The following is a 23,237-nucleotide window of genomic DNA, read 5'->3' on the forward strand; positions in this document are numbered from 1 at the left end:
CCAGGACTTTGTTATTCTGCTGGAGGAAAGAAAGCTCAGTGGTTTCTCTCCAAGTGAAATGGGACTCTCTCCTACCCAGTATTTGAGGTTATCATCAAGAATTGCTGTGTCTTTGCCTTCAGAGAATGTGCTTAGTTAGGGGCTCACAGGACTCAGTTGAAACACAGAAATTTTACCTAGTGTACCAAGGATTCAGGTATGGGATCCAAGCTATCCTGAGTGTGTCTGGTGATGCTGTTTTCTAAACCCAACAAGGGGACCGCCAAAGCTGCGTTGTTCATCTTTGCATAAACATCTTATCCTCAACAGTTTTCGTTTCTATCATCTAGCCCGCTCTGTTTTCATCCTCATATGTTCAAAAGGCCACAATGGGCAAAGAAAATATGCTTTAAGGAATGGTTCAAAAATAATAATAATAAACATATATTCAAATTCCCTTTGTTTGGCGTCACTGTCCCCCTTTAATTTTGAAAAACTGTAGGGCTGTCTTGGAGTGGATGGTGGAATTATTCATGTTATTTTAAGGCAAGTGCATGTTACCAACACCACTGTTGGCATTTTGAGTCACAAATGAAGTAATTTACTTCAGAAAAAATTGGGAAGACATCTGACACTTGTTCATTAAACTAATTCTGCATTCACAGCATCTTATCTGTTTGTGAGCAATCTCCTGGTACATGTCGATTCACGGTTTAAGAAGAAATGTTCCTTTTTTAGCAGGGACAGAATAACGCATAGTCCTAAAAATTCTTTGCTAAACTATATACTGGGCTTCCACTGTAAGTGTTATGAGCTCATTTTAACAAGAGGACTGAAAGTTGATTTCATGTAAAAAATAGTGAAAAATATTTAATGACCTAGAGATCATTAAAGAAACCCACACCAGTACCTGCCACTGTAGTAAAAACAGGCTTGTAACTTTACTTTATTCTAAGTGCAGATATTGATTTAAAAGTTTACTACTCACCAGCAATTGCTTCCATTTACAACAGAATGAAATTCCTCCATTGCCTATTTATACTATTTAATGGTAAAATGCTGAAAAGATTTAAAGGGGATAGTAACAATAGTGTCAGTCCTGGGTGTTCATTGGAAGGACTGATGCTAAAGCTGAAACTCCAGTACTTTGGCCACCTGATGCGAAGAGTTGACTCATTGGAAAAGACTCTGATGTTGGGAGGGATTGGGGGCAGGAGGAGAAGGGGACGACAGAGGATGAGATGGCTGGATGGCATCACCGACTCGATGGACATGAGTTTGAGTAAACTCCGGGAGTTGGTGATGGACAGGGAGGCCTGGCGTGCTGCGATTCATGGGGTCGCAAAGAGTCGGACACTACTGAGCGACTGAACTGAATTGAACAATAGTGTCAGGGGGTCTTATTAGAAAATCAATCACATCATTTTTTTCCCAGTCTTTTAACATCTGTGCCCTTATCCACATCATCATCATCAATAATCACGTACTCCATGTTTTCAATATACACACACTGACTATTTTACAAATCTGCTCTAGTGTGTTGCCTAACAACAAATGACATGATATTATGTTGCTAATTCTTAGGATGGGCTCAAGAAAAGATTCCACAAAAGAACTTCAACTTTTCTGTAACAGAAGGCATTCCCCACTAAAGCACAAGTTATAACACCCTTTTGTCAGATGATAAAAATACTAGGTTGAAATATATGAAACAGCCATTTTTACTGGGCAAAAGCAGTCAACCACTGACAACTTCATATGGCTTAATGTACATGCTCATTTTAAACAAACAAACAAAAAAAACCCAATCCATAATACCTTAACAAAGACATGTATTTTAGCATATTGCCTTCTAGTTTTCTATACATATATTTGAAATACATTTCAAAGTTGGGATCATATTATATATACGGATAATAAAGATGAATATCATCTTTCTTTAGGCAATTCTTTAAAAATAAGCCTTTTTGAAACATTCTGTTAAATGCATTTTCATAATTCATTTAATCATCTCCTATTATGGTACCTTCAGATTTAAATGTACATTTCACTGATTATTTGTGCAGTAGAATACACTTCTACCAGCCATTCTGGGTCTATGTATCATTTCTTTGTAGATCTGTCTGTTAATGTTCTTTATTTATATCTAAATTATATAATTTTCTTTTTCTTATTGGTTTCTAAGGGTTTTTTGTATGTTAAGGATATGAAACCTCTGCTGTACTTTTGGCAAATATTTTACCTGCCTTTTAGTTCTAAGTTTAGTTTTAAGTTTAAAATTTTTAGGGTCTAATCTATGAATTGTTTCCTTTGTGATCATTTCTACTATTTAATGCTTAGAATACTCTCTGATTTGACAGTTGATATATTATTCTATTCATTAAAAAATTAGTAGTGTCACCCCCCCCCCCATATACACATACCTTTTAAAACTATAAAGTGTTTAGAGTTTATGCAAAACCACAAAAGAGAATGCTTGCTCAGTGTCCAAAGCTGAAATGCTGTCTTCAGCCTCCTAACCAGCACTAAATGTTACTAAATCAGGACTGTTTCTAGCAAAATTTACAAGCAAACTCAGCTGTCTCTTTTCTAAGGAAAATTTCCTGCCATACAAAGGGTTACCTCTGAACAGTATCTCCATTATTTCACCCATGACTCCATTCCTAATTTTCTGTTTTCTGGCAGCCGCTCTCTAACTTACAAATAATGCATGTCTTTGTTTAGAGTTCCTTAAAAAAACTGTATATTCTAAATGTGGAAGAAAGCTCAATTTATTTTACTTTGAAACCTGAGAAATCAATAACATGAACCATATGTTAATTATGGAACCTGGTGATAAATAAAGTAAGAAGTCCTATGAAACCGTGGTGGTGAAAGTGATGGAGTTGAAACAGAAAAGGAAAGAAGTCCTTTCTCTTGGTGTGTGATGCTTTCATAAATCTCCCTGCTTGGTAGAACACCAAAATGCAACTCTTTTCTTAATTCATTCTAATGTAATTTATATTTCACTTTCTTCTCAACTCCTATTTTTTATCAAGATCTTACAGCAATGACAAGATACATATCAAGGGCCGTTAATATAGTGGCAACATTTAAAATAGATGATGCCAAAGACAAAACTTCACCAATATTAACGTCTTTGATTTTCATTTATATGGATTCATGGAGTTTTGCACTGAAGGCATGAATCAAGCTATCTTTATCTGGTTGAAACACTCAAGGACTTCAGGTCTACAAGATAAATTGCTACGACTGGAGTAAGAATCATAATGAGGAAAACAAAAGTCAGTTATGTAATGTTTTAGGTATTTACACTTTGTATCACATACTTCTAAAAGAGTTAACTTTAGGGTATTTACTGAGAGTACATAGATTTCTCTTTTTCCCCTAGAGCCCATTAAATCAATTTTGTCCTTGTTGCCACAAACCTACGTCTTCCCTCTTCTTGTACCCCCACCCTCCTGATTTGCAATCTATTTTTATAGAGGGAAGGGACAGAGGGAAGCAGAGCCCTCACCTGCAGCTTTTACACCACCTCCGTCTCAGTAAACACTTCAGGTCTTTAGCTATGGGTGATGGTGAGTTCCAGATTTAAATGATAAAATGTGATACTGAGATTAAAATATTCATTAAGTGTTCAGTAATTGTTCCAACATATCAACAGAACTAAACATGCACAGAACAACTTCAATTAAGGATATCTGTTTCCAGATCAATCAGTATCTGATCACTCAGGGTAGCCCTAAACCTTAAAAAAATTTTTTTTTAAACCTGGAACTCATCATTTTTAGTCTTTTAGCCTCACCACATGGCATGTGGGATCTTAGTTTCCCAACCAGGGTTCAAACCCACACCCCCTGTATTGGCAGCATGGAACCTTAACCACTGTACCACCTGTGAAGTCCCTAGACTTAAACCCTTTAACACTGCAGTTTCTAAGCTTAATTCAGAGTGAAACCTCCTATGCCCTCTGGTCCCCAATTCTCCGCTATGTTCTATTTTAGCTTTCCAATCTAAAAGTGCTGTGACTATACTAGAGTAGAATGATAAATATTTCTTTGGTTTTGTCCAAGAAAGGAAAAATGAACAAGTATGGTCAGGGACAGCAGAGAGCAATAGTAAATATAAAAACCAACAAAGCTACTAGCTTATATTTGCTAAAGACTTAGAACCACAAGTGGAAGAAATTCTGAGCACTCATATCTTCTAATACATGAGCCTCAAAGTAAGCACCTGAACACTCTGGCCACATTAGCGTCAGCACTAAACATCTCCACCTATGATCCACTTAGGTTTCACGGTGTCTTGGTTCCTTATCAATAGAACAGGGTTAGGAATTCTGATCAGTTACACGTGCAGATCGGGCAATGGTTTACTAATTTAGGACCACAGAGAACTGTGAGAACATTAAGCGAAAGGAAACAAAAAACATCTTTCGAAGGTCAAATTATGATGTGTCCTGAACTTTTTTAAAGAGCAGCTTTCATGAACTTTTTTTTTAAAGAGTAGCTTTCTGGGAGGCTTAAGAATTTCTCGTTAGAATCCTCATGTTCCTAAGCATCTTCTCGCTAATTCATATTAATAAGTTAGCACTTTCCAATAGATCATCTTAAGGGATAAAATATCAGTGCTTTTAAATAAGTATATATGGACGACTTTAGTTAAAATGCCACACCTGATTCACCTGGGCTTAGCGTCCTCTGAAAGGCTGGGGCCACCTACGCATGAGCAAGCAGATATTCCAAAGGTCTGAGTCATCTCAAGACATTTTCCATTCCCAAGTAGGGTCATATGTCAAACAGTAAGAAAGTATTTCTTAAATAGTAATGTCTTTAGGCATCATCAGAGGGTACTTATTGGAAACTCCCTTCTGAGACTATGTTTAGGGCAAGGCTGCAGATTTAAATGAGCACCCCAGGTGGTGATTATACAGATGATTCACTGGCACACCTGGAGAAAGAGCATTATATTTGACTTCATTAACCCCTTACTAGATGGTGATACCACCATCTAGGGGCTTCCCTGATAGCTCAGTTGGTAAGAATCCACCTGTAATGCAGGAGACCTGGGTTCAATCCCTGGGTTGGGGAGATCTGCTGGTGAAGGGATAGGCTACCCACTCCAGTATTTTTGGGTTTCCCGTCTGGCTCACAGGCCACACCTGGAGAAAGAGCATTACATTTAACTTCATTAACCCCTTAGCAGATGGTCATACCACCATCTAGGGGCTTCCCTGACAGCTCAGCTGGTGAAGAATCTGCCTGCAATGCAGGGGACCTGGGTACGATCCCTGGGTTGGGAAGATCCCCTGGAGAAGGGAAAGGCTACCCACTACAGCATTCTGGCCTGGAGAATTCCATGGACTGCATAGTCCATGGGGTGGCAAAGAGTTGGACACAACTGAGTGACTTTCACTTTCAGATGGTGACACATTTCTACAAACTTTGTTGGTTTAGTCTATCTTTCAGGCATCCAAATCAGGCTTCCACTGTATGGTAGTAGCTAGAGTTTTTGAAGATTAGATTTATACTTGGTCATTTCTAATACCCACAGAACTCTCTTTTACTTCCTAAGATGTCAAGAGTCACAGGTGGGACTTCCCTGGTAGTCCATTAGTTAAGAATCTGCCTTGCAGTGCAGGGGATGTGGGTTCAAACCCTGTTTGGGGAACTAAGATCCCACATTCCGAGGAGCAACTAAGCCTGTATGCTGCAACTAGGGAATCTGGGTGCTGCAACTGGAGAGTCCATTCATTGCAATGAAAGATCTCACGTGCTGCAGCCAAGACCTGACAGAGCCTAATAAAGAACTAAAAAAAAAGAAAGAGTCGCAGTGTCCAGATGCGTGCATCAAGGCCCTGATTTAGATATACGAATCCAAATTCAGGTCAAACTCTCCTCATTTGATTTTTCCACTGGAATCGATCTCTGTGGACAAATTTTTGAGAGTGATGCTAAGAAAGAGCAAGCACAGAATGAGGGTATTTGCAACAATATTTTATTTGCTGGAGATAGCTGGTGCTCATGACACCATTACAGTGTTTGCATTATGGGCTTCATTACGCAACTGTTTGTGAAAGCCCTTATTCATCTCAACAAATACTTAATAGAACCAATAATGATTTTAACTGCAATGAAACAATTGATCAAGTCTTTCCACCTTCCTTAGGACTGAGGGAAAAGTTACAATCTTAGACAACTGGTGGATATTTTCTCTAGCTGCCTTTCACTAATGTAAAATTTAGTGACTATAAATTATTAGCAACTGCTCTAGTAGAATGTGCTTTCTTAACTTCCAAACTGCACAATCACATGGGTATCTGAACTTTCTGGATAAGAATGATAAAAATCCAAACGATTAGGAGAGTATTTCCAATTAGATTTTTAAAAAGTAACTTAACTCTTTGAAGTTGCTACTGCTCACGGTAGGAATGACAAAGAGCTTTGCACACAACAGTTGGCTTACGGAAACTTACCTTTAAATTTTTAAAAATGCGTCAGTACCAAATTATCTCAGCTATTATATACACCCCTGAGAAATGAGAATGGGCTCTGAGATTGATAGCATCAATCACTTTACTGGACTCAGTTTCCCATCCATAGTACAAAACACACTTAGCAGAGTCAAACATTGAAAGAGAACAACTTCTGGAATTTAGTTAAGTCAGTATTAATACGAAAGGAGAAAAGGCATTATAGTTGTAGTGGACATCAATTACTGGTTTTAGACTGTATCTAAGCCAAGCTAACCAAGCACATACTTAGTTGATATGGATAATTCCACAGTCTCTGCCCAGCATGAAGAAAGAACCAAGTAGATATGTTACAATATGGCATATTCTCCACTTACTTTTCTATTATATATATGTATATGCATATATATATACGTATGTTTTACTGTTTAGTCGCTAAGTCGTGTCCAACTCTTTTGTGATCCATGGACTATATAGCCTGCCAGGCTCCTCTGTCCATGGGGTTCTCCAGGGAAGAATACTGGAGTGGGTTGCCATGCCCTCCTCCAGGGGATCGTCCCTACCCAGGGATCGAAGTCATGTCTTTTACATCTCCTGCATTGGCAGGTGAGTTCTTTACCGCCAGGGCCACCTGGGAAGCCCATGTATATGCATACATATAAATTATTATATATGCACATGTATAGATAATAATATGCATATATAATAGGAAAGTAAATATATATAAATATATACAAATCTATCCCTGAAAAAGTACAACTTCCTCACTTGTACAATGGGAAAGTAGTTGCTGATGTAATCAACCCTCTAATTAACACTGAAATACAGGCATTGATATTTTGTTACTAACAAGTTTACTGAAGGTCCACTGTACATTCCAGACAGTACTAGAGACAGCACAATAAACTAGATTCAGACTTCAAAGCTCTTACCTTCCAGTTGGGAAAGATAAACAACAAACATGAAAAAATGAATGAGATCGTTTCGGCTAAGTGTAGTGAAGAAGATAAAATCGGGCACCACGTGTAACATGGTAAACTGTGAGCAGACGTGCAGTGGTAGGTGAGGTGGTCACACAAGAAGGCATCAGGCCATGACCTGAGTTGGTATTATGACGACGAGAAACAGGCACCCTTCCTGTGGGGCTTGGGAGGGAGAGGCATGGAGCATTCCAAACAGAATGAACAATACGTACCCACACTGAGCTGGAAGCATGTTGGAAGAATGGAGAGAAGGCAGGTGTGGCTGAAGGACAGTGAACCAAAGAAGCAGAAAGGGTCTGGGGGGGAGGGGAGGGGAGGAAGAAAGAGCACAAGATAGTGCAGGACTTCTGATTTTATTCTGTAGGTCACAGGGAACCACTGGAGAAAAGTGGTTTTCAGCAGAGGAGCAATACCTTTTAAAATTTTTTCTAAATGCTTGTTTGTTTATTTTTTGCTGGGCTGGGCCTTCAATGCTGCACACGGGCTTTCTCTAGCTGCAAGGAGCAGGGGCTTCTCTCTAGTTGCAGCGTGTGTGCTTCTCACTGCAGTGGCTTCTCTTATCTCAGAGCATGGGCTGTAGGGTGTGTGGTCTTCAGCAGTTGTAGTGCACAGGCTTAGCTGCCCTGCAGGATGTGGAATCCTCCTGGAACAGAGATCAAACCCATGCTCCCTGTATTGGCAGGTGGATTCCCAACCGCTGGACCACCAGGGAGGTCTGAGTAATAACTTTATGCTTCAATAAGGTGCCTCTGGTTGTCATAGCAAGGATGAGCTACATAGGGACAGGAGTGAAAATAGCATATTGAAGTAGAAAGCTGGTTTTGTGGGCCAGACTAGAGCTTTAGCAACAAAGATGCTAAGAAGCAGTCCAGACTGGGGTTATCTTTTCGGGATAAAACCAAAAGTACTTGCTAAGGGATTAGATGAAGATTGTGAAGGAAAGAAAGAAACCTAGAAGGATCCTTAGGTTTGGGGCTCAAACAACTGGGCAGATGGGGAAGGCCTGAGTTGGGGAGAGGATTCTTGGGTAATGTTTTGGTCCCAAGATATCAGACAGCTGGTTGATTATAATGCATTCAGAGCAAGAGGGAAACGTCGGGCTAGAGAATAATGATATCTGAAGGTTCAGGCTGAATGGTATCACCTGGCCAGAAAGTGTAGGCAGGGAAGAGGAGAGAGCTGGGGATCGAGAAGCCTCCACTGTTCCAAGATGCAGAGGAAGAGAGCCAGGAAAGAACCTGTAACCAGGCGGCTTAGGCACACTCCAAACTTGGGTGAGGAATATCCCTCTACTATGTGGAGCATCTCTCCACCATCTGTCACCATAGTGATACACACTGGGTATACATTGCCTGCAACTTTTTCATGGGCTATATAAACAGAGCCCAAGGTGAGGAAGCACTTTCTAAAGAGACTCCAACTAACCTATTATTAGCTTGATCAAAGTGTCACTTGTTTATTTTAGTGAGTCAGTATTTATTTTAATGAGTCAGTCTTACAGTACCTTTAGAAAGATACCAGTTGTTTTTTTTTTTAACCCATATATTTCCTGTTAGGGAAAAGAAAAACCCAGCCACTAAATAACTCTATTATAATTTACCATACTGTTATAATTTTTGATAATCATATTATCTAAATAATACATATATTATATATAGTATATAGGTTTTATATATATGTATAGTATAACAGTATCATCTGTTATACTTTGAGATAATCATGTATTTGCATAATTCTGTCCTCTTTCTGATATTTTCAACTACTAAAAGGGCCTGGGAAATTGCTTAAGGATTTGTTTCTGGGAGAGTCCTCAAAATCTAGACTATCTGAAAGTGCTCTCCCTGAAGGGTTACTGAAAGTTACCACAGATGTAGCTCACTCACCCTAGGTTTCCCCCTAAATCTGAGGTGAACTCAGGGCTGACGCACTTCCTTCCAATCATCTCTCCTGTTAGAGTTGACGGTGGCCAATGGCTGGAGCCACTTTGATTTAACCCTCAAGCAACTCCCAGGCTGGCTGCCTAACTTCCACTTAGCATTATGGCTGATGTTCCTGTTTTTAAAAATCCCCCCAAATTCTGTGTGTGCGTCTAGGGGGGTGAGATGGGCACCTACCCAGGTAAGGGTGTGGGCCAGGGTGTGGTTTGTTCAGAGAAGGCTTTTTTTTTTTTTTTGAGTCAGAAGTCTACATTCCAAGCTGACTTCCCACAAAGAAAAACTATGACATAGGTTACATTCCTGATGAAAGTTCAGACGCCTGATTTTTAAAAAGCAGAATGCCTCTGAGTATGATCATTAATGCACGAGTGACGTGCCTTTTAAAAGGCATACTAAGGGTCTAGAATGGGCAGAAGGGGCTTCCCAGGTGGTGCTAGTGGTAAAGAATTCGCCTGCCAACGCAATGTAGAAGGTGCACAAGTTGTGGATAAAACATTACCATAAGCAATCCTCTAAAACGCTACCTTAATGTGGAAGGGCAGGGAAACGTGAAGGAAAGTCTCTGAGACAGCCCACAGCCCAGGGCGGACGAGGAAGCTGGGGGGCAGCGCTCCGAAGACCCTGGGAAAGCCAAGAGTGTGTGTGTGTGCGCTGGGGAGGAGGGAGAAGAGAGTGGGGGCGTGGGGACGGTGCGGGGCCGGGCGGGCAGAGGGCAGAGCGAATACAGGGCCCTGAGTACCACGAAGCAAGTCGGCTGTCTGGGCCACCGTGCTGGCAAGTCCCAAAGCCCTGAGAAATCCCACTGTACCACAGGCGTGAACTATTCTAAGGCAGACTGCTGTAGGCTGAGGCCCATCTTAGAGTAAAAACCGCCACTGGCCGGTGAGGTCCTTTGCACCAGAACTAGTGTTACTGTAACATTCCACTGTTTAATCTTATTAAACAGTCCTCTCAGGCATCCGTCATGGACGCACTTTCTTCAAAAAATTATTTCATGTGACTCTGAAAAGCAGTTTGCTTTAAACACCGGGAGAGATGTGTGTGCACATGTCTCTGTGTATTTCAAAAACCCACGGTCTATTCAGCAAAGTCCAGCCGTGATACTAGATTGAAACAAATGTCCTTCCAGGACCCTTATCGTCATTGTGGGGTATTTGTTCACTGAGTTTCTCGTCTTGTTTTTGGGATCACTTTATTATGCAACATCTGCTCTGAATTTCAAATGTGATAAACAGGGTCTGAGTGTCGGTGGCAGATGGCTAATGACCGCCAGCGACAGGGCATTCAAGTCTGCCTTGTTTTCTGGGAAGCGATATTTTCATGTTAATTTGCCCTGTGTCCTGCAAAGATGAGACAAATCACCTGCTCATAATTCAGGCAAAGTGGGGACCACCAGGAGCCGAGAGGGGCCAGGGCTTGACTCCTTTATGGGTGGGAGGAGAGGAGGCTCTGGGGGGCTTCCCTCATCAGAGGAACGGGACCAGGCAGTCACTTCGCATTATGTCAGACGGAGAAAGATGAATCGGTCCCGGCCATCCCATCCTGACACCAGGGCCACTGTTTACTGCAAGCAGATATTATTCATGAAAACAGATCTTTCCCAGAGGCAGAAAACAGGTGCTATTAACAGTGTGTGTCAGTCTCTGAAGTCTGGGTTTTGTAACATAAACTTAATAGTACATTTTATCTCCTACTGAAAATGTTACAACCAACAGAAATCTCCAAGAAACATTCAATCGAAGATAAAATGAAATCTAATTCACAGAGAAAATGACCCGCACAGACTCATAAACCTTGAGGTCTTTTGGCCTTCTCGAGCCCAGTAGAATTTGTCTGTTACAGAGATACATGCACAAAATATAATTTTTATTCCAAGACTGAGTCATCCAAAGAGGCCATGTGGTCTTGAGCTGAAAGAGCCGTGTTCTGTTTTAGAGAGTCAGCTGGTGTTCTGTGTGAGCTTTCAGTGCCTTTGAATCTCTGCTTGTGAAAGACATGTTACATGTACAGAATGTCCAAAGAATGATACAGGGATTTCAGAGAGTTCAAAAGATAGTTGAGAAGCCAGATCAGACACCAGGAGAGATAATGTACTAGAGAGGGAAGTCTGAGGACCCACTGACAGTTTAATAAAAGAGGGTATTACATTTTGCAGGCAGGCATGTAAAGTGTGAGATTTTTACACAGGAGTTTCTTCAGATATATAGTAGCTCAGCTGGTAAAGAATCCACCTGCAATGAAGGAGACCTCAGTTCGATTCCTGGGTTGGGAGAATCCCCTTGAGAAGGGATAGGCTACCCACTCCAGTATTCATGGGCTTCCCTGGTGGCTCAGGTGGTTAAGAATCTGCCTGCAATGCGGGAGACCTGGGTTTGATCCCTGGGTTGGGAAGATCCCTTGGAGAAGGGCACGGCAACCCATTCCAGTATGCCTGCCTGGAGAACCCCACGGACTGAGGAGCCTGGCAGGCTACGGTCCATGGCGTCATAAAGAGTCGGACGTGACTTAGCATATATATATATATATATATATATATATATATATATATACATATATATATATGTATGTCCTGTCATACAGTTCTTTTCTGGGTAGCAGTTACATATGACAAAGGAGCAAAGTGAGGGAATTTGTTTATAGTTCTTTCTGACCCTTTCTCACAGAGTGGCAGACAAAGGCATGAAAGAGAAAACCCAACAATCTGGACGCCGCTGTTTTTTCTTTCCTTATAAAGCACTCCACCCCCACAAGTGAAAGGGGCTACATAAACACATATACTCAAAATATACTATGAACTCCCAAAGAAAAGAATAAGACAATCATAAGGTGTCAATTATTGCCTCCTAAGTTTAAGCAAGGAAGTCTAAGAAGATAATATCGAATCTCAAATGATCAAATTAAACAGATGCACCGAATTCCTCCACAGTTAAGTAGATCAAAAAATAACATTCTGAACTACAAACAGGAAAACAAGATACAGTAATGATAAGCCTACGAGGCAAAGTCTGAGTATTTGTTCACGTCACAGCTTAAGAGTCAAGAGGTTTCTTTATGCAAATGTTACCATCAGCATGAATGACTGTATCTTAGGACATCAAGAAAAGACATTAAAGAATGTGATGAAAATTTCAAGATCAAGTATGAATACGATGAGATGTGATTATTTATTCACTTTTAGGAGAAGAGCATTTTAAAATGTTGGAGGGAACCACCTGCAATTTTACTGTGTTCTCATCAGTCTCTCAATGACAGTGTTCAGTCCAGATCATACGATAATGACAAAGTAAAAGTGAAAGTGTTAGTCTCTCAGGCCTGTACGACTCTTTTTGATCCGAGGGATAGCCCACCAGGCTCCTCTGTCCATGGGATTCTCCAGGCAAGAACACTGGAGTAGGTTGCCATTTCCTTCTCCAGGGCATCTTCCCGACCCAGGGATTGAACCTGCGTCTCCTGCACTGCAGGAAGATCCTCTGCCGTCTGAGCCACCAGGGAAGTCCTACAATAGTGACAGGAATTCCCCTAATGAGTTCACCAACTTTCAATCATCGCAAATACTTAGGGCTTCAGGGGTAGTCTTTTGCCTTTTAAAAACAAATGGTATTTAAATGCATTTAAAAATTGCTTTGTGATGTACGTATACTGGGACAATAAGCCCAGCTTCTAGTTTTAACAATGTGTTCTTTTTTTTTTTAACAGACAGACTGATGACAATGGTCCTGAACAGAAAGATTTTACCTCTGGAACAGTTAGTCAGAGACCACGCAGCACCCTAGTTTTACCAAACACAGCTCACCTAATGCAATATATGTCCTGAACGTGCACTCAGGAGATGCTAGATTGAGGAGGACCAACAGGTAAACGGTGTCAAAGACGACACGGTGGGGGACAGGTGGTGGGGGCAAATCTCACAGCTCACACCATCTTAATAAGAGGTCTCTTTCCTTGATTTTCTGTTCTATGCCTATTTCATGTTAAAATATTTAACCTATTTACCTATTCTGAAACACAACATGTTCTGATATATGCAAGACAATAATATTTATGATTTTGAAGCACATTTTAGAAAATATTTTGGTACCATAATGCAAGAATTGGCTACAAACTGTGTCTATTTATAAATAAGTGGGCTTTTTAAAACTTGAAGACACCAGCTGAACTACTTATATAACCACAGAGAAGTGTCCCACATGCTTCTGTGTGTTCCTACACTCTAAGGGCCCTGAGGACAGACTCACGACTCATTCAGTTTGGTGTCCTCAAAGTGCTTAGCATGGAACTCGCCCTGTAAAATTTTAATTAATGTTTGCACAAGTATACTCAGAAAAACTCTTATTACGAGAAAGCATTCTGTGTAAACAGTTCAATCCATGTCCCCAATAGGTCCCTCATAATAACAATATTCTCTTGATATAGTTACTAAGACTTCTCACAAATGAGCTATACAACAACAAAATATTTCTGTTCTCTGGCTGCAGGTTTGAAAAATTCAACTAGCCAGAACTTTCTACCTAGCCGCTATTTATCCTGTATACCAATGCTTAAAAAGACAACAGCTCACAAACAAAAGACACAAATATTCACTAAAAATAAACTTTTATCAATCATATATTGAACTTTAAACTATCCATTTCCAAAAAACCCACTATCCACTTGATGGTATTACAGCACTTATAAATGATTACTCATGTTTTCGATAATGACCTTAAAGAATCTCAAGCACTCAAATTCTAAAAAAAAAAAACCCCAAACCCTTATATTCTTATATTTAATAAGAAAGAAAAGTAGATCTGCACAGTTCAACAACATTTTTTTGAATTAAGGATGAATGGGCATTTGTCTGGAGAAAACTCTAATTTGAAAGGATACATGTACCCCAGTGTCCATCACAGCACTATTTAACATAGCCAAGACAGGGAAACAACCTGAATGGTCACACAGTGGAATATTACTCAGTCATAAAAAAGAATAAACACTGCCACTTGCAGCAACATGGATGGGATCCAGAGATTATCATAGTAAGTGAAGTCAGGTAGAGAAAGACAAATAGCATATTCCACTTATAGGTGGAATCTAAAAAAAAAAAAATGATACAAGTGGACTTATTTACAAAATGGTTACCAAAGGGAAATGGGGCGGGTAGGGATAAATTAGGAGTCTGGAGTTCGCAGATACAAGCTACTATATATAAAATAAATAAGGCCCTACTGTATAGCACAGGGATATTACAGGATATTCAATTTCTATAATAAACCATAGTGGAAAAAATATGAAAACGAATATACATATATGTGTAACTGAATCACTTTACTGTAAACCAGAAACTAACACAACACTGTAAATCAACTTTACTTCAATTAAAAAAAATTAAGGATGAAGACAAAAAGTGTCTTGTGACCATTTTTTAAGTTATCGAAAGATGTTCAATTAGCCATTAACATACAAATTAACTGCCTGAAATACTGCCTGACTATAGTTTGGTTTTACTGTGAAAACATCAATACATGATTAACCACAAACCTTGAATAACCACAGTCCTTGCCCCCGCCTCCATCTATGTGAGTGGCGTTGACCCTGACGGCTGAAGACATTTAACAGCCTCCAGGACAATCTTCTGCTCAACACACAGTGAAGTGACACTCCCTTTCCGTGGATAGGTGAGGAACTCAGAAATACTTTCAACAAGCTGCCTTATGAAAGGCTTCTGTTGATAAGCACCAATCCTCTGCTCCCGAAACTGGCTCGGTCACTCCCCGACTCCACTCCTCTCCTTCCTCCTCGCCTCGGAGACCACCTTTCTGCCTGTGCCTCATTTAATCCAGCTTACCTCTCGACCCCCACCCTTGAGGGCAAGTGGAATTTCCCCCACTCCACTTTATTTTCTACACCTGCCTGATCAAGCCTTAGTTTAAGCACCTCATTTTAGTTTATCAACTGTTTTAAAACTACTGATACTTTTGCAAATGGGAAGCCCCAGTAGCTCAGCTGGTAAAGAATCTGCCTGCAATGCAGAAGACCCCGGTTTGATTCCTGGGTCAGGAAGATCCCCTGGAGAAGGGTTAGGATACCCACTCCAGTGCTCTTAGGCTCTGCTGGTGGCTCAGATGGTAAAGAATCTGCCCGCAATGCGGGAGACCTGGGTTCGATCCCTAGGTTGGGAAGATTCCCCTGAAGAAGAGAATAGCAACCCACTCCAGTATTCTTGCCTGGAAAACCCCATGGGCAGAGGAGCCTGGTAGGCTACAGTCCACGGGGTCGCAAAGAGTCAAACACAACTGAGCGAGTTTCACTTTCACTTTTGCAAATGATTCCACTTGGCAGCCTCTAACATCCTAGGAGAATTTAACGTGAAGTTCAAAAGACCTATGTAGCTGGAAATGCAGCGTGTAAACAAATGATTACCTTGTCCCGCTGTTTAAAAAACTGACCTCTCCCAAATGAAATTTTTGAACATAGAAATAGATCAGAAGAAGCCAATGCTTGTGTTGACAGTCTATGTTTAAGCTATTGGAAGTCATTTAAAAAAATAATAATTTTCAATGAATGATATCTGAAGAATGGTTGGTGACGTGTCTTACTGATTGAGTACCTATGTGTATAAATCTCTGAGTATGGACTGTCAGGACACAAAGATGAACAAATAAGTAAGATATGGACACAAATAATCACAAATGAACAAAACATGATGAAGAGAGGTGTAGAACAAGTCTAAAAGACAAATGAGATCACATCCAGCTGTAAAAGTTAGTCAAATGGTACCTGGGGTCAGCCCTGAAAAATGTGAGCAGATAGTTATTAGTGGGGGGAGCAAAGAAATAGCAATGAGAAGGAAGGCCTCGGAGGGAGGAAGCTGTGAGCCACACTAGGAGGGTGCGGATTAGTCCAATTTGGCCAGAAAGCAGAGTACACGGAATGGGGTTGTGTTCTGCCCTGCATGCTGAACATAGTATTTTGGACACACTCATAAAGGAGAGAACTGAAGTCACACGACTGGAAAAGAATTCCGGAGGAAAGAAGGATGCAGAGATAGAAGAGGAAATGCCCGAGAACACGTAATGAGGACTGTGCGTCTGTCAGTAGCTCAGTTGTGTCCGAGTCTTTGCAAGCCCAGGGACCGTAGCCCACCGGGCTCCTTTGTCCATGGAGTTCTCCAGGCAAGAACACTGCAGCGGGTTGCCATTTCTTCCTCCAGGGCATCTTCCCAACCCAGACCCACATCTCTTGTGTCTTCTGCAACGGCAGGCAGATTCTTCTTCTTTTTTTTTTTTCATTTGCCATTATTTAAGGCAGATTCTTTTATCACTGTGCTACCTGGGAAACCCGTAATTAGGAATACCTATGGTTAGAGGGCCTTACTGTCCTTGAAACTGCTAAGAAGCAATGAAACCATTCCTGAGCACCACATTCTCTTATGAAAGGCAGACGGGAGAAAATAAATTCTATATTGGTCTAAAACCAAATAAATTACTCATTCAATATGTCAAGTTCTAAATGTACCAAAACAAGGGAACCCCCTAGCTGCCACTAAAAGATCTTTCTTACTCTGTTCAGAATATAAACTAAAATAGCTATTCACTCCTATCTAAAATGATTCTAGAAGTCATTTCTACACAATGAATGATAAGGTAAAGAGTCTGTTTCACCTAATTCACAAAAACAAACAGATCTCCATGAACACCTGCCCGTATGTGCAGAGATCCAAAAGATCAACTGGGAAGTTCAATTAAGCAGAACAAAGTAAGACCAATAAAGCTTTATAAGCAGCTCTTTCCTTCAAACTTAAAGGCAGAAAAGATTTGGAGTCAATATACTGCATCTAGCTTGCTGACCTCCAAGGAGTCTAACGTCATCTTTGAATCCCAAGAGTTTGGGATGGTACCTGACACTTTGGGGCTTCCTATAAATGTTTTATGAGTGAGGAAAAAATTCAGAGTTCACAAACCATCAGAAAATGGCTGAGCTATTAACATATTTATTAAACTGTACTTTGTAGGCTCAGGGCCAGATAATGTACAAACAGGTATTTCCAATAATTTTAATATATATTAGAACTAAAGGGTTTTTTCCACTGAGTTCTAAAATTAGTGAACTAGAATATACCCCATTCTTTAAACATCCCACTTAGTCATACTAGATATATTTAACTATATATTGAGTTCCAAAGGCTCTACTTCTGGCAATTTTCATAAGGAAAGAATGCCACTGTTTAAATAACATTGTGACTGTTTGACCAGGCAGAGAGAGGACTCTTAGTACCTTTATGGTTTCAGTGGGCACTCCGGGTTCTGGCACTTTATCCAAATAAGTGGTCAAGTCTTGATCAACGTGTTCAAACACTAACGTTAGTTTGGTTTCTCTGTCTGTTCGTGACACTGTACACACGTCAAACAACCTAAAAGGAAAAAGAAAGAAGTATTAGGTAGGTGGTAATACGAAAAGAAGTAATCTGAAAGTCTTACACATATCCTTTGATCACAAAATTAAGGGGGGGGGGACTACATTTGATCATCCCTTGTGATAATATGTAAGGATACCTATTGGTGCTTAGCCCCTCAGTGGTGTCCTTGAGACCCCATGGACGGTCACCTGCCAGGCTCCTCTGCCCTTGGGATTATTCAGGCGAGAATACTGGATGAGGCAGCCATCCCCTATTCCAGGGAATCTTCCCAACCCAGGGACTGAACCCACATCTCTTGTGTCTCCTGCACTGGTAGGCAGATTCTTTATCACTAATGCCTCCTGGGTCTGACACTTTAATATGAAAGCTCAGGAGAGGAGCACTTGGTTAAGTGGTGACAAAATTCACAGTGGCGAATAGAAAGCAACATGAGAATGTCTGCTTGGAGAGTTCCTTAGTTAAGATCTTAGGGAGAACATGCTGGTGGAGATAGTTTCAAAAACTGCAGCCTCTATAAAAAACATGGTTCTTAGCTCATAGGTCAAGAATTATTGAAGAGACAGAGACTAAGCATTCTTTGAGGATACTGGACTCTGCGATTTAGATTTTCCTGGAATTTAAGGTCTTCAAATCATGCCTATGAAAGTAATTAAAATGGAATATGGAGAAATCTGGTTTATTTCTAAGAAAGTGTTCTCCTCCTAGTCAATCCAATCATCTCCCTGGAAAGGGCATGAATTCTTTGTTTTAAAACTCCAAATATCATGCTAATAAAAATGGTGAATTTTTAATTTTTTTGAGGGGGATGCAGACATTGCATTGGCAAACTATTCTGTCCTAAGATGATAAAGGCAGATTGACAAACTTTATAATTATGTTTGGATGGGAGAATTCAATTTATCCCATAAAATCCTACAACTAATTCAAAATTTAAGTTTTAAAAACAAAGCCTTCAGTAATCAAAAGAATTTTCAAGCCAAAGGACTGATCCTCCTTTAGTTTCAACAGTCAAAGGACACCACCTGGGGGGAGTGGGGGGAGAGGACATGAGATGCTCACCAAACATATAAAGAATTAAACACGCCACCCATAAACAAGCTGGAAATAAATTTCAGGACAAGAATGTAATATAAATACTAAGGAAAGGCTAATAAAAATTCTATTCATATTATTTTCTTTCATGTTTTAAAATGAAACAACACTTTCTTCAAAGAAATTAACTATAAATGTGCATATAACCCAAGTACTAAAATGCAGGGTTGACTCACAATTAGCCACTTTGTACATTACCACTTAAATTTTAATGCCTAACTGGTTCACCATGCCACTCAACTGCATTTCTGCAATCGATGGGCTCTACAACCTTCGGTACTTCTCTGTAAATCTAAAGTAAACTTTAAAAGAACACTATAATTAAGTTAAATCAGATGGAGTGAACACCACCAACAACCACACATACTTCATAGCCAGATCCAAACTCCTTTTTAATTCTGGGCAGCCTGGGGTGAGGTCTCCAACTCCAGTAAAATCAATTCAGATCAACCAAATTTCTTCCCTACTTTGTCTACTTTCAAACATTCTAAGTTTGAATCATCTACTTATAAAATTAACTTCTAAGTTTCTAAAGTCTTTGAATATCACTAATGTGATTTATTCTGAAAAAAAAAAAAAGATTCTGATAAAGCAAAAACTCCTCATTTAAAAATGTATTACAAATAGAGCCATAAATCATATGCATGCCGTACTGTGAAAAATATGATTGCTATCATTCATGGATCAAACCAGTCAATCCTAAAGGAAACCTACCCTGAATATTCATTGGAAGGACAGATGCCAAAGCTGAAGCTCCAATACTTTGGCCACCTGATTCAAACAGTAGACTCACTGGAAAAGGCCCTGAAGATGGGAAAGATTGAGGGCAGGAGGAGAAAGGGGTGACAGGGGATGAGATGGCTGGATGGCATCACCAATTCGATGGACATCAGTTTCAGCAAACTCTGGGAGATAGTGAAGGACAGGGAAGCCTGGCGTGTTGTAATCCATTGGGTCGCAAAGAGTCAGACACTGAACAACAATGGATCTGAAACCTGGGAAGTTTACGAAAACACTTCTTTGAATTTGGTTATTCGAGGTCAGTCAGTCAGTCAGTTCAGTCACTCAGTTGTGTCCGACTCTTTGCGACCCCATGAATCGCAGCACGCCAGGTCTCCCTGTCCATCACCAACTCTCGGAGTTTACTCAAACTCATGCCCATCGAGAAGGTGATGCCATCCAGCCATCTCATCCTCTGTCGTCCCCTTCTCCTCCTGCCCCCAATCCCTCCCAGCATCAGGGTCTTTTCCAACGAGTCAGCTCTTCGCATGAGGTGGCCAAAGTATTGGAGTTCCAGCTTCAGCATCAGTCCTTCCAATGAACACCCAGGACTGATCTCCTTTAGGATGGACTGGATGGATCTCCTTGCAGTCCAAGGGACTCTCAAGAGTCTTCTCCAACACCACAGTTCAGAAGCATCAATTCTTCAGTGCTCAGCTTTCTTCACAGTCCAACTCTCGCAACCATACATGACCACTGGAATTCGAGGTAACTACCATTTATTCATCGGCTCTTTTGAACCATCTTCTTTCCACTAAACCCATATTCTTTGACAGTTTTACTTTTTTCTTCCACAATCACCAAGCTTCTTTATATCAGTTGCTTCTATTTTTGTGATAAAATAAAACAGCAATGAACCAAAAATGGCGTGTATTAAAACCAGATACAAACATGAGAACTGCATCATTACAGCTGCGCTTCTTACACATTACTTTCAAAATGTTTATTATTATCAACAGAATATTTCCTTAATAAAAATACATTGCTTATCACTGCCTCCAGTCAGTAAAGATCTAGTAACTTCAGTTCTTACTGCACTTATGGTCTGTATACATCAGACATTTTAGTAATTTTCAAAAGGGAAAAAAAAAAAACAAAACACTGACAGGGACATGACTAGAGAATGAAGTCCTCATAAAACTCTGCTAAACCAAAGGGTCACCTGCTCCCAAACCGTTGCTAGTTACCTAACACCCCTGGCAGCACGCTACGTTGCTTCATCTCACTGAAACCGTCTTTAAACACTCTGCGTGTCACAATGCAAGAATAACATCGAACCCATCCAAGTTATTTTTCTCAAAGTTATAGCACCCTGCCATTCCTTAAGATTCACTGTTGCTGCCCGTAGCACCTGGACTCCACACCTGTGATATCCAAGCGTGAGCTCCCTGGGGTCGCTGCTACCTGCCCCTAATGACGAGCCATGGAGAAAAGGCACTAATTTTCACTGGCAATATTTTTAAAAGTGGAGTTTTAAGAGAGACATATTTAAAGAGACACAGAGTAGAATATTCTTGTATAACTTTTTAATGCATACAGTTATATATTCTTCTAGGCTATGAAAAGAAGGGTGGCTCAGTAGAAGTGGCTCATGCTGGTTCAATGAGACAATTACTTTTATTTTTTAAAATAAAATTTTACCTGATACTATGAATAATAATAATATTAATAATAATAATAATAATACTAATTTCACTTGGGAAATGGAGCCTATTACTGTTTCCTTAGAAATTCAAAGGTGGCATCAAGAGAAGTAAAAGTCCTAGAAGAACCTGTAGGCTTTGGACTCCAGTGCTGGCCATCAACATCCTACAGACTCAATAATCCACAGGAGACATTTTGGGAAATACTACTCTGTATTAAACATGAAATTTAGCCTGACTTAATTGTTTGCGTGCTTGCGTGCTCCGTCACTTTAGTCGTGTCGGACTTTTTGTGATCCTGTGGACTGTAGCCCACTAGGCTCCTCTGTCCATGGGATTCTTCAGGCAAGAATACTGGAGTGGGTTACCATTTCCTCCTTCAGGACATTAGTGGTAATGGGTAGAAAATGCACTTTGAATCAACAATTATAAATACTAATCTTAGGAATTTTAGAACATAATATTTTGGATGCTTTCTCATCTACAATGACTCTATCTGGAATCAGCCCAAAGCAAATAGTAATCACTTTGGTGAGCAATAAAGAGAAGATAGATGCTTTAATATAACAGATCAGACTCACATAAAGCAACTGAGCTAAACAAGAACTGAAATCCCTGGTATTTGGCAGGAGGTTAACAATCTGTAATATATTTATATAAATCAATAAGGAATGTGGCCAGGCTGCCTAGAGCCCCTACACTTGCAAAACAAAAGGGCCAGACAGGTCTGAACACTTGAACATAAACCCTGGGAAACAACTTCAACTGTCTGATCTCTTGTGTTGATCAACATCTTAAAGCTTTCTAAAACTTAAAAAAAAAAATCTCTGCTATTCAGTAAACTGACAAAAATACCATTTCAGCGATTGCATAACTACAGCGCTGTTAGAGAAATATAATCACACTGTGCCGAAGATGAACAAAATATCTCAGATGACTTTTAGAGGAAATGAGAACTACCATTCAAAACTTATCCATTAGGGCTTAGCTTAATGCGATCCAAGTGAATATTCAAAAAGTAGAAATGGAAAGTGGTTCTTCAGTGCTTACTGAGCCTATGAATCCAATTTAGCTGCAAGAAACATGATCCAAAAAAAGGCAGAGAGGTCATTATCATTTCACAATTAAGTCAGACAAGCCCCTAACTATCCCATAAAGCAATCCTCTCCCTGTCTCTGTTGTCCTGACACCCCAGCTGCAGGGCAGAGAGCAAGCACCGCGGTCCAGCGCTGCACTCAGCTTTCCAGCTGTCCTAGTGATGTAATCATCTCATAACAAAATATCTCCATGAATTAACTCTGCATCCTACCCATTGTAACTTGGAGCGACTGCTTCCTGTTCGTGTTCTCCACTTAACTTGCTATTCTGGATCTATTGCATAGGCAAGTTGTCTTCATCTAATGGATGGGATTATGTCCAATAGGCTGGGATTTCCAAAGATTAACAATTTACAAAGGCCTCCCAAACAACATGCTCTGTAAACACATTCCCTGCCTTTCTATTGTGGTTGGTTATAATTGAAGGGAAATCTGCATTATTTGCTGTGATTAAACTCTGACCTGTCACAGGAAGTTCTATGAGGATTTTTTTTCCTGTCACTTTTTTTTTCCATACTCTTGAACGTTTGGACATCAAATAGTTCAAGAGCTGTGAGATGTCTGGCACAGCTGCCTAAAAGTGCTAAATACAATTTTATTTGAACTATCGGCAGTCTTCAGAACTGAGAAATTTAAAAAAAAAAATCTCTACTCTCTTCCTCTATGGCCCACAGAGCACCTTCTGTGGTTATAGCTTGCATGCACCAAATTTATGTTCACACATTCCACTAGCGCTACACTACGGGATACTGGCCAGGGTATTCTCCTTTTGCTCATTAAATATAGACTATGTGTGCTTATTCTCAACCAGCACTGAATGGTGTAATTCCAGAAGTATTTGCTGCCAGCAATAATGAGC

At 40.2% G+C, this 23,237-nt stretch overlaps 1 protein-coding gene across 3 annotated transcripts in view; it reads right to left on the reverse strand.

The window, feature by feature from the left end:
- CDK6 (cyclin dependent kinase 6) overlaps positions 1-23,237 on the reverse strand; it is a 252,287-nt gene that overhangs the window by 169,555 nt on the left and 59,495 nt on the right. For all 3 annotated transcript variants that reach the window (XM_043462602.1, XM_043462603.1, XM_043462601.1), the window contains exon 3: positions 17,625-17,760. In XM_043462602.1, coding sequence (XP_043318537.1) covers positions 17,625-17,760 — 136 coding nt within the window. The remainder of the gene's footprint in view (positions 1-17,624; positions 17,761-23,237) is intronic.

Source organism: Cervus canadensis, chromosome 3, assembly GCF_019320065.1.
Source record: "Cervus canadensis isolate Bull #8, Minnesota chromosome 3, ASM1932006v1, whole genome shotgun sequence".
In the NCBI taxonomy this organism is placed as follows: Eukaryota; Metazoa; Chordata; class Mammalia; order Artiodactyla; family Cervidae; genus Cervus; species Cervus canadensis.